The sequence below is a fragment of the Brachycentrus maculatus genome, unplaced genomic scaffold (assembly GCF_059751285.1).
Source record: "Brachycentrus maculatus isolate JH-2025_06_01 unplaced genomic scaffold, ASM5975128v1 h1tg000154l, whole genome shotgun sequence".
Lineage (NCBI taxonomy): Eukaryota > Metazoa > Arthropoda > Insecta > Trichoptera > Brachycentridae > Brachycentrus > Brachycentrus maculatus.
This window is the reverse complement of record NW_028280907.1, coordinates 276,484-289,063: the sequence shown is the minus strand read 5'-3', so window position 1 is coordinate 289,063 and position 12,580 is coordinate 276,484. Positions and strand designations below refer to the sequence as shown.

Below are 12,580 nucleotides of genomic sequence, written 5' to 3'. Positions count from 1 at the left end.
CATAAAAAAAAACAACTTAAGGAGTCTTGCAGTGAAAGGGTTCATTTTCCATAAAAATATAATTTAAAAAATACTTAATAAAGGAGATATGATAGGTATGCATTTTTTTAAAAACTACATACATATATCCTTTATCCTTTATCCTTTATGGAGTATTCCATCAAACGACTCATATTGCGGTACCTAATAAAAAATTGGCAAGGGTAGATGACGCATTAGCTAGCGTGTCAGTACCCGATAACGGAGCTCATGTACAAATGGATTACATGTTTTAAAAGCAAAATTGTAGAAAACTTTAGGGAAAACGTCAGATTTTACATTCAGACCATTTCGCTTGTTGTACCTATGAATAATGACGCATGCGAAAACCAATATTATAACAATTACCATAATATTTATATGTCAAACTTTTCGATCGCGGATGTTTAAAAAAAGGTAAATTATAAGGTCATGTTTTTTTTATTAAATTATTTGAGACATACAGACAAGTGTGTCTAAATGCGATTGCAAAATAAATTCAAGAAATATTTATTTTCAATTGGTCTGGGTGTTTGTGGTGCATTTTTCACATTAACTTTTCCTATCCTCACTACCATACCTGCAGACAAGCCTCTTGGAATAGAGGTTTTGCGGGTTATTCTTTTTTTTAATAATAAGCAAAACTATTCAAAGTCTCTTTAAAAAACTAACGAAATCATCTTAAGTTGACTGTTAGCATATTATTATAATTATATTTTTACACAGATATACATTGACATATATTGTGTGCGTTTGTTTACGTTAATCATTTTAAGAAAACTTGGTAAATACCACTAATTATTACACCACATTGTAACACGTATTTCGATTTTCGGTGTAATCAGCGTCATTATTACTACGATAAAATTATCCAAAATTTGAGAGCTGTTATTAGGACGCCATGTGTTAAATATAAATTTTAAAAAGCGGATCATTAACAATACGACAATGCCTATCTGTAAAGTTCATGTTCTCACTGATAAAAAATATTAACTAAGTTTAGAACCCTCAAACTCATCCCAAGGGCCCGCGGGCACAACTCTCAAATTTAGGCTAAATTTCCAGTATAATTTTGTACAGCAATAATATGATATATACGCTTAATTAAATGAAACACGAATAATCACTTAACTAAATTTTCTTAACTTCGGACTACCCGTTTGAATATTAAATTTACCATTATAATAATAGCATGGTCACGCATCAGAACAAAACTGTGAGCGATTAAGTCGATTTAATGACGAATGTGACATTATTCATAAACGAACCACCACTTGATAAAATATGTTATGTAGAAGGTTAAATGTTATAGTCATTATGTATCGACATACTGCTGGGAAAAACGCGCCAAATATTTCCCGCAATAGAGAAACGAGTATACTGAAGAAAACTTCGTTTATGACTGACGAGGTATTCAAAACTAATCGACCCCAAAAGATTCGGGTAGACTTACACACCATCAATAGCTTATTCATTTTTCATATTCAAATGGCAGCTTATGTAAACTTAAAACATATGTCGAGAAATACTTATTGAACACATAATAACAGATACATTTTTTTATACATAAAACAATAATTTTAACTTACATTTGCGTATTTTAAAACACCTCTTTAAAAAATACGTGATTTTTTTCACTGATTATCGCTAAATCAAATACAAAAGCATTTAAAAAAATATATGGCATCGATCGCTCTCTTTAAAAACATATGTATAAATCAAAATTAACCGTATAATTCAAAATGAATCCTTCACCAATCACTGGACTGTTTACCACTAGAGTAGAGTGTAAAATAAAATGGAAAGAAATGAAATACTGACGGCCCTTACGATTTCTGAATAAGCACATATAAAAATAGAATGTGTATCGCAAAATTGAAAAAATAATCATAAATGTATTTTTATTTCGCCATAAAATTAGGTATTTAATGACTGATGGCACATAAAACCGTTATCTAGTAGCATAAAAATAAATTGGGATTTTCGGACAGATTTACATTAATATTTATGCGTTATTGTATTTCCACAGTAATACACCCGTAGATATATTTATAAAGATAAATATATACGTGATGAAGTTGATAGAAGAATTAAAACATAAATATCATATGAAATGGCTGACAGGTCGTAGTTATTTTGTGGTCGTATAATCATTTTTGCAGTCTTTTGAGGGTGGTGCGGTACCATCGCGTGGCTACCGCTACTTTTCAGTCAAGTTTCAACTGCAAATTGGAAACCTTTAGGGCTTTTCGTAGAAAGGGGTGATTTATTTCTCTTGTACATCAAATAAAAAACCATACCCTCTTCAATCTTTTACTCATATCTTGAATTTTACCTTACACACGCCCCATGGTTGTAAAAAATGTTTCCGAGTATATACGAAAGGGCGAAACCGTGGAAAACTGAAACATGTTTTATTTATCTTAAATGTTACTTTATTACGTTACCATTCGGTATTCCGTACATATAATTACTATTGATTTTTTTCATGGAATATTAAATAAATACTTACCTACCTACAAAAATTATTTACTTTGTGATTTTATAAACTGTATATCATACTTATTAATAGCGTCGTTAACAGTCAGTCGATTACAATAGACAGTTGACGAGTTAACTACTTAATGTAGATAAATTTAACTTCACTTCTGGACATTCATTTAAAATGACATTGTCATTATGAAACTGGTTTTCAATCCGTATCAGGAAGTAAAATTTACAAAAAATAATATCTGTTTTCATTAAATCGATGTCAATGTTATCTACACTAAGTAATCAACACATCATCTTTCCTTTAGAATCGGCGCTCTAGGCTATAGTGATAAAATAACATGCAGCCCAGTCGGCACGTATTTCTCTTTTAAAAATGTAAGGCCATTGTAATACTTAAAAAAAAACATATAATATAACCACCATAGAAAAAAAAACAAAAGGCTAAAATCATTAGGATTGAGTGGAAAATATAGTTTTTCTTTCTAAACTTTTTATTATCATGCTTGGTAATTAATTTTTTTGTTTCAGTATTAGTAAATTATGTCAGCCCCATTAATTTTTATTCGACTCTTTTTTTCAGTAGTCTTTAGGCCCTAAATGGATATTGTAGGTATTGTTTTCATCGATGAATCAGTTTGTCCACCTCTGAAGTATACTTAACAATACAATAATCTGCATGTGATTAGGTACTAATCTTTAGTTCAAAACACTACGGAAAACCTTCAAATTAAATGTTTTTTTCCAATAATATAATACGTATGTAAACGCATTTCAATCCTTATATGTTAATGTAATTTTCACCCGATCAAATTTGTTATTTTTCCCACAGAGATATTATTTTCCTCAAACGAATTATTAGCAGTTCACAACTTACATTTTACGAAATTGTGCGAGTGCGGGTGTGCGACTACAATATTCTCCTTTTCGTACCTGCAATTCCTCCTCTATTTTCTTTTTCATATAGGAATAATTTCCTTCGACGTGTGAGCGCGATTCTTTATTTCATATGTATCTCATTCAATGTATATTTTATTTTCATGAATCTTAAGCGTAGAAAAAATCACCCAGCCTTCTCTATTCACGACTGATCTATCACCGCATCGATTATATGCGTATCCTATGCAGCATTTGAGTTTAAATAAAGGGAGGAAGGAGGAGAAATTTGTAATACTAAGGTAGTTTCAACCTAAATATGACATTTCCTTGATGTATGTATGGATACCGTAGATCATTTCTTAATATGTATGTACACCGCCGGACAAAAAAATTTACGAGTTTACTTGCTACCGCACGCCTTGACTTTACTGTACTCTTTTTCTAAGAAATCCTTTATCGATACCTCTTTCTTTTGTTCAATAAATTAAAGACACTTTGTGTCACCTTTCTACAATATTTACATTTTAAAATGTCTCAACAATTTTGTTTTACCCGCGTTTGAGGGAACATAACACAACAATCATGGAAAGTGCAAAGCAAATGTCGATTGCGATAAAATCCAAAATAATCACATTGTCGCAACAAAACATATCTAATTGTAAAATATCTCGTCGAGTTGGGTATTCAGAAGGTGCAGTGAGGTTTTTATTTAAAAAAATCCAAGAAACTGGATCCATAGAACGGAAAAAAGGAAGCGGATGGGGGCGCGCGATATCTGCCCGAGATGATCGCTTAATAAAAAAAATTGTCATGCGCGATCGATTTTTAACGGCACTTAAAATACACGCAGAGGTGCAGTCTACCAGCTAATCAACATTTTTAGTAAAAACAGTGTCGAGGCGGCTGTTGGAGCATGCTTTCCAAGCACGAAGTCCCGCAAAGAAACCATTACTGACGAACAAAATGCAGAAGGCTAGACTGGATTGGGCGAAGGAGCACCAGAATTGGACCTTGGAGGATTGGCAAAATGTTATTTTCTCCGATGAATCAAAATTCAACCTTTTTGGTCCAGACGGCAGAAAGATAGTTCGATGAAAACTTGGGGAAAGATACCATCCGTCGTGCGTCACTCGAACCGTTAAACATTCACCCTACGTCATGATTTGGGGGTGCATGACAGCGTACGGTTTGGGACCTCTAAATTTTATACAGGGTACGATGAATGCCATCCAGTACAAAAAAGTGTTGAAAAACCATCTTATTTCAACAATCGAGGACATTACGCAGTATACCGCGGACCCGGTTTTTCAGGACGATTTGACGCCGTGCCATAGAGCCCGCACTGTGAGTAGAAATATTTATTTTTTAATGCACTTTGTAGACCACTTGATAAATAATTTATTGTTTTTCTTACAGATCATTGAATACAAGGATAAAATTGGCTTTTTTTTTTTTTTTTTTTTTAGATGGGAATTGCATTTATTATTTACCTTGCTTATTATGTACAAGGTTTATAGATCATTTAGTGGATTTTTGTTTCTTCTAGCTAATTAAATATGTTTTTATTTGAATCTGTGTTGGGAACAGGAGGGATCATCTAGTGTGGGTCAAATAGGAACTTCTCTGCATTTGCTCATTGCTGGGAGGAAACCACGTAAAACTCCTCAGGAGAAGGCGGACTGTTGACTGTCATCAGCAGACCTTCCATTCCACTAGAAGAGGGTTCGGCATTTTGTGTCCTACTTTGGTTTATGTTACCAATGTCCTTCACTATTTTTATCATGTATGATACTACCTCTTGTGACAATTCCTTATGAACTATCACGGATTCGATGTTGGATAGATCCTCACCCAGGCTCCTGCAACGCGCCTCCAGCTGTTGTCTTTCAAAGCTGAAAAGGGGGCAAAGCATCAACAGGTGAGGGACATCTTGAGGTGTCTCATCATCACACGTACAGCTGTCGATCTCGGAGATCTTGAAACGATGTAGGTAGCTCATGAACCCACCGTGACCCGTAAGGATTTGAGTGAGCTCAAAGCCAGGTTTCTGCAGTCTCCTGAAATCAAAGGCATGGAAAATGGTTGGTAAGAACATTTTGGTTACCTTTCCGGTGGTTTCGTTCAAATAACGATCGTTCCAGAGTTGGAGGGTCCTGCTTCTAATTTTCCTTTTGGCAAAACTTAGCGGGAAGTTGGCATAGTCAGGGGCAGTCTTCTTGAGTGTTGCCTCCCGGGCCTTTTCATCCGCCTTTTCGTTCCCTAGGATACCGCAGTGACCCCTTATCCAGCCGATATACACATTCTGGTGTCTGCATCTTAACTTTTGAATATCTGTTCTGATGTCCATGACAATAGGGTTGATCGAATTTCGGTCCGCTATTGCGTGGACGCCAGATTTACAGTCTGTCAGGATCGTTATCTGCTTCCATCTGTTGGGGGGTTTTTTCAAAACATAAAACAAGGCTTCTTTGATCGCATAAAGTTCCGCCTGGAACACAGAACAGAAGTCGTCGAGTTTCAACTTCCTCGAAGGCAGCTCTCTCACGCCATCGAAGGGTACAAAAGCTGCACCTACTTTGCCGTTCAAGAGACTACCATCGGTGAAGATCCTCAACTCTTCCTGCAATGTCCCAGGTAGAGTCTGGTCATCGTACCCGTGATCTATGGAAAGTCGTTCAGCTGGATGAGGGAGGGAGAAGTAGTCTCCGACTCCCTGGTAGAATCTGTCTTCCGGCAGGTCCTGCAAGATAAGGCTTTTCTTGACTGCGTATGCCTCAGCAAGCTCCCTAATCCTCAGATCGAGTGGCATAAATCCACTTAAAACCTGAGCTGAAACAAGGGAGATTGTCCTGTATCCTTTGCATGACCTGATAGCAATATGTCTTTGCATGGAGTCCAGATAAAATTGGCTTAAAATCGTTGACGTGGCCCGGGAATAGTCCTGATTTGAACACGATAGAAAATTTATTGGCGATTATGAAAAAAAAAGTTGGGAAAAAAAATAAAAAAAACATTGAGGAATTAAAAAAAAACTTGATTCAAGTTTAGGAAGAAGAAATAACATCAGAAATTTAAGATTCGCTTAACGCTTCGTTAAATAATAGAATTTTACATGTTATAAAAAATAAAGGTGGATTCACTAAGTATTAAATATTTTTAAATGTTATAAATATGTTTAAATGTAAAATACCTTAATTTTAAATAAAGGGATTAGAACCTTCTTCTTAAATATGAATTAAAAAATTACATGTCTTTTATTACTCCATCACAAACACTCGACCATAAATGAACCGTTATGGGTCTCTAAGGTTCGGATAATCTGATACCTGGTATATAATGGCAATTTCTAAGTACAATTCATGAGTAAGATCTTTCATTTTAACCTTGAAGTAACGAGTAGTCATCATATATGTTAAACAATACAAAAAAAACTAATTAAATATCAAGAATAATTCATTATGTGTCAATTTTAGTTTTTTTGAGGACTCGTAAATTTTTTTGTCCTGGGGTGTATATGTGCTTGATATGAATAATGTAGTTGTATGTATAGGAAAATATAAATGAGTACATACTATCGCCGACTTCTTGGCGCGCCACCGTCGGCGTCTATGAAGGTTGTATCGACACATCTCCATATGTTAATACGAGTATGCTTCATAGTGAAATTATTTGTTACTCAATAATATATTTAATTGAATCGTAGATTCTCTTGCCAGCTTATCAAACTTTTTTTTAAACAAAAAAAATGTGTTCTCATTATGTACACAAATATTTCAATTGCACACAATTTCAAGAATTTCCAAGTAAGCTTGGCGGCCCGTTATTGAAATAGGAATCTAATTGCTGTAAGTGGGCTTGAATCTAGAAACCTTTTATTCACAGTCCGCGACACTAACCAGAAGACCGCAACCAGACATACTCTTTATAGTGAACAGTTTTGGTTACATTTAAGAGTAAAAATAAAAATTGTTACGCCTGGCATATTGTTACTATTTCAAGTACAAATGATATGCCGATTGCAGACCACCAGGCGCGAGTAGAGTGACGTTTTACCCCCCCGATTTTGTTGTGTGCGTATTTCTGTATCTTTATTTTATCCAGCTTTCTACATACGTCCATACACTGTATATACAGTGTTTATCAGCACTGAGATCGCTTAGATTGTAAGTCGACATTCGTATTGTGGTGTGTCCCTATAGTCATATAATTTGCCTTTGATATTTCCCATTTCCTCCCTCCCATACCTTCACTAACTTACAAATATGAATTTTTTTAACTAGAATGGTTCAAATACCTGTTTTATATTACTCGTCAATGTTGATGAATTTATGTAACTGTTCTGTTGAATTTCCAAATAAAATTATCAACATGACAGTAATGAATAAGTTATCTTTAAAATAATGTAGCAATACTTCATATAAAGAATTTCAATTTAAAATACTAACTAAACAACACGATGCTTACTAGGGGTAGGCAGAGAGAAATGAACACCTCACCACTCTGTCTTCGCTAACATTCTTTGCCTCTTACACATTCATGCATCTTCTCATACATACCTGACGATTTTTCTGACTCCTGACCTGACCACTTTCAAGTATTTGACATACTTGATTATGTCAAGTTTTCCTCGGTCTTCGTCTGCCCCTATTTCAAAATAAATTCATATCATGAATTTATTTTACCATTCATTCCTCACTATTCGTTCTACATGTTCAAATCACTCCAAACATTTTACTTGAATTGAATTGAAAATACAGTGGCAGATAGATTTTAATTTTTTTACTTTCAATCGGCTCCGTAATGTGGTGGTCTGCTCGTTTGCCCCGGGTTCGATTCCCAGGGGGATTAAAATAAATACGAATGATTTTTCACCCTAATATTTATTTTATATAACCCTGAAGATAGTGGCGGATTACGTTTCCTTCATATATTAAACGATCAAGATGACACTACCTAAATATTTATATAAAAAAAAATTATATATATATATATATATATATATATATATATATATACATATATGTGTATATGATGCAGTGTCCTACATACCATTGGTTGCAGGCAAAGTTTATAATTTTTTTTAGGGTGTTGTGCTTTGCTGAATACGACTAAGCATGTTTTAAAATCAAATTGAATGTTCCAGAAAATTTCTCTCCATGCTCACTGGAGTGCATTATTACATCCAAAAATCCTTGCAAATAATCCTATACATTGTATTCATTTTATGTTTCAATATACTACGAACGCTCGATATAAAAAAATAATGTGACTCTATAAACTATGAATATACGATATTGGACAGGGATCAGGACTATCTAGGCCATGGGTGGCCAACATTTTTAGTAGCCGGGCCAGATTTTAGAAATGAGATTTCCTACTGGGCTGTAAAACAAAATTTATATTTTATAAACATATTTATTTGGTACTTTTCAAACTTATTTGCATGTTTAGCCTCGTAATGCCGTTTAATGTTATACTTTTTCAAGATAGAAACAGAATCATTGCATATATAGAGTTCATAGTCCATCTGTCTAAAAAACTTCTTAGTTCTTATGTTACTCTTCTCTTCTTTAGTCCAACGTTTTAACTACTTGACGCCATTATGGGTCTTGAAATTGTGTGATTTGCTCCGCGGGCCGCAAGTAGACACCCGGCAGGCCGCAGGTTGGCCACCCTTGATCTAGGCGCTGTTTAGAGTTGCCCAAAACAAGGACAATTACTCTTAAGTGATAGTCGACATCGGGGAGACCTGACATGTCACGAACAGAAGAAGACATAAACTATGAGGTAATAATAAAATAAACAAAAACACATTCCATTTGTAAAAATAAATTGTTTTTATTTTTTATAGTATTTACAAAAAAATTATACATACAACTAAGTATCTATTATTAACGGAGGATTATTGTGTTCTTCGATCACCAGCATTGTGTTGGTTATGGGAGAGGAATGCCAGGTGACCTTTAGGACATTTGTTGGCATAATGACCTTTATTGCCACATTTGTAGCAAGTAATTTCCTTCAAAGGCTTTGGCGGGGGACGCATGCCGGGGAATCTGTTAGATTCGTCATTGTTGTCTGATGGCTTCATATATCCGAGAGCTCTATATTTTGCTTCCTCTTGTCTCAATGCAGCCTCCTTTTGCTGAAAATAATATTTTAAAACATACATCAGGACTATGTTGATCGAAAACGGTAAATATGTAATGTGCAACATTGGGAGCATGAAAACAGTAAAACCTTTACATTTTTTTTCCTATGTATGTTTTTTTAGTCAAATGACACAAGCTGCAATATTTATTGTAATAAAAATTGGTAAAGTCTAAATGTTTTTTTTTTAAACCTAAAACGAGAATGTTTGAATATTATTTTTTGACATCTCATCAAAGATGAAGAAGAATATGAAAGTCTGGGCATTTACGGGGCTGACGACTGTCATAGGCTGATTTAAGTGATCACTTTACACGTGTGTAACATTCACCAATTCTACCCATTATTGACAACCACACCACTCAAATTCTTGGAAGTTCTATATATATGGACCAATTTAGAAACATTATTCTTGAATCACTAGAACTACACTAGAGACATCTATTGGTGAGATGAAAATATCAGACTTCCATATTCTTCTTCATCTTTGATGAGATGTCAAAAAATAATATGAAAATAGCTCCTGTAATTGGAAATAATCCATATTTTGTAAACAAGTATTTGGACACACTTAAAATGATGTTAATGTTTGAAAAATATCCTAATGGAATTTGAAAAATGAATTTGCAACACTCAGTTTTTAACCCTTTCTATGAATATACGTCAAGATTACACATATTGTGTTGGTAATTTTTTGCAGTATGCTTACGATATATAAGGATTGTAAACTCTTGACAAAATTTAAGAAATCATGCCTTTAGCGAGATAGCGAGTGTTTTCGCCTAGAATTTTCTCTCATGAATTACATTAACTTCAAACATAAATCATAAATCCAATCACAGTTAGGTATAGGCGATGAAGCCTAAGTAGGACCATGATAAGCGGTATTGCAAAAGCCGTAGCTAGATATCAGAGTCACTTGGATGTTAGGTAACTTAAAAAAACATACATAACAAATTGTTGGTTTGTTGTAGTTGGTAGTACCACTGCAATTGAAGCTCGCAAACAAATGTTTTTTTTTTTTTTAATTAAATATTTATGTTATTATTATTTACACAGATATTTCAATTTCATACTACATATTTCTGTGAGCCTAAGCGGCTTATTATTAGAAATAGGTATCAAATTGTGGTAGAGTGGGTTCAAACTGAGAAACTTCGACTCAAGAGTCCGCGGCATTAACCACGGGTCGACAACCCTTCACAATGTTTTTCTGTGTCAATATGTTTTAAAAAAAATGTTTGTAATAGAAAAAAAAATTGAAAAAAATCGTCGTAGCATGACTGTACTTAGGTATCGACATAGAGATATGTAGCGTCCAGAGAAAAAGTTTAACTAGATCAACATGGTACAGGTATTTTTTTTTTTTAAAAAGAGAAATATTTGTGTTTTTATTATTTACACAAATATTTCAATTTCATACTATTTTTGTGAGCCTAAGCGGCTCATTATTAGAAATAGGTATCAAATTGTGGTAAAGTGAGTTCGAACCGAGAACCGAGAAAACAAAGAAAAAAAAAAAAAAGAAGACTCAGAGTCAGCGGAACTTACCACGGGTCGACAACCTTTCACAATGTTTTTCTATGTTGTATTTAAACAATATATTACCTCTGGAGGGATCTTGAGGCAGTAGGTGGCCTTGTGGCCGAGTTCTCCGCAGAAGTGGCAGATGGGTTGGCGTTTGTTGTCTTTGGTGATTTCGGTAGGCGCTGGAAGTTCGAACCTCGGGTGCATCAACTTGCACTCGGGGCCGTCAGGACAGAAGCCGGCCAAGTAGTTGCCACATATCACTCTTCGCACGTGTCTGTGGCGACAGTGCGGCCCGTGGCGGCAAAACCCTCGGTCGTACCTGAACAAAAGATCCACAAATAAATTAAATCAATTATAAAACATATCATCAGCTATTGTAGCGTAGGGATTAGCATTGAATAGTCAGCTATAGTTTACTAAACTGATTAATTAGCTATTACTAAAATAAAATAATCAAGATTAGTGCGGTAGGCAAACTAAACATTTATAAATTCGTATTTTACTTTACATTTATATTTTTAATCAATGGCATATTACAATGCGAAAATGTATACTAATTATTTACGTACATTTTTTAAATATTCATAGAACTTACCATGGGCAGTCTTTTATTTTGCTCTCAGGATCAATATGCAAGAACGGACATTCTTTGTTGTGGCAGGCATTGAATCTTGAATAAAAGTAACACTCTGGCATTTTAGACATGTCATATTCGTGGAGAAATTCACACTGATCGCCCTTTTTACATAACCCTCGCAGCCAATGTTTGCATACTACAGTTCTGTCTCCTCGTACGTGTCTAAAAGGACACGTTGGACCCTTGTCACAGCCAGGTCCGTCTGTAATACTGTAAAACTCACATACGGCCGCCGTAGACTCTGGAATTTTATAAAACATGGAGTTATTAAATATTCAAAAAATGATAACAAATCCATCGAAGGAGCCGCTCAAGAAATACAACACATAAACACAATAATTTAGCCAGATACAGAGTGAACAGCTATTGTGGACATAATTCTCGTGCAGTTTAATTACTGCAATAATATGGAGATCGAAGAAATAAGCTCAACTTACAGAAATATACTTACTGTCCATTCCAGGAAAGGGCAGCGGCAAAGCTCCATATTGTTCTTCTAGAGCAATCTCAACATCAAACTTTATATGATCTACATTTGCAACTAAAACTTCCATAGTTGTTTAAGATAAGAATTCACGAAATGCGCCTGATACTTTGTTATTTATAAGTTTATCACTCTACGAAAAAAGCGCCGAACGCTGTTGACGAAGTTGAAAATTAATGTCAGCCATAGAAAAATTATCAAGGATTTAAAATAATATACCATAGACACATAATAACAGATAAAATAACTGTTGAAAATGCTCACGTAGGTACTCACTATGCACTATAATAATATTTATTTATTTATATTTTCATTTGTCATGTGAAATCAGATTTTTTTTTAATAATAATTAAAAAAAAATAATTAAACAAATGCATATCGTTTTTTTTAAA

General features: G+C 34.3%; 1 protein-coding gene across 1 annotated transcript; it reads right to left on the bottom strand.

Annotated features, from left to right (window-relative positions):
• Positions 1-9,205: 9,205 nt before the first annotated feature.
• LOC148308641 (cleavage and polyadenylation specificity factor subunit 4-like) lies at positions 9,206-12,395 on the bottom strand. Its single transcript, XM_088261415.1, has 4 exons — positions 12,156-12,395; positions 11,663-11,945; positions 11,146-11,386; positions 9,206-9,532 (listed from the first exon to the last, which is right to left on the bottom strand). The coding sequence occupies exons 1-4, from the start codon at positions 12,256-12,258 to the stop codon at positions 9,290-9,292; spliced, it is 870 nt and encodes a 289-aa protein (XP_088117541.1). The 5' UTR covers positions 12,259-12,395; the 3' UTR covers positions 9,206-9,289.
• Positions 12,396-12,580: the final 185 nt, after the last annotated feature.

Bases quoted from the DNA above. Each gene is read 5' to 3' on its own strand.
- LOC148308641 (XM_088261415.1), bottom strand. From the start codon at position 12,258: ATGGAAGTTTTAGTTGCAAATGTAGATCATATAAAGTTTGATGTTGAG. The intron at 11,946-12,155 runs GTAAGTATATTT...ATAAAATTCCAG, and splicing joins GCCCTTTCCTGGAATGGACA to AGTCTACGGCGGCCGTATGT. The intron at 9,533-11,145 runs GTAATATATTGT...TATTATTTTCAG, and splicing joins GCCTCAAGATCCCTCCAGAG to CAAAAGGAGGCTGCATTGAG.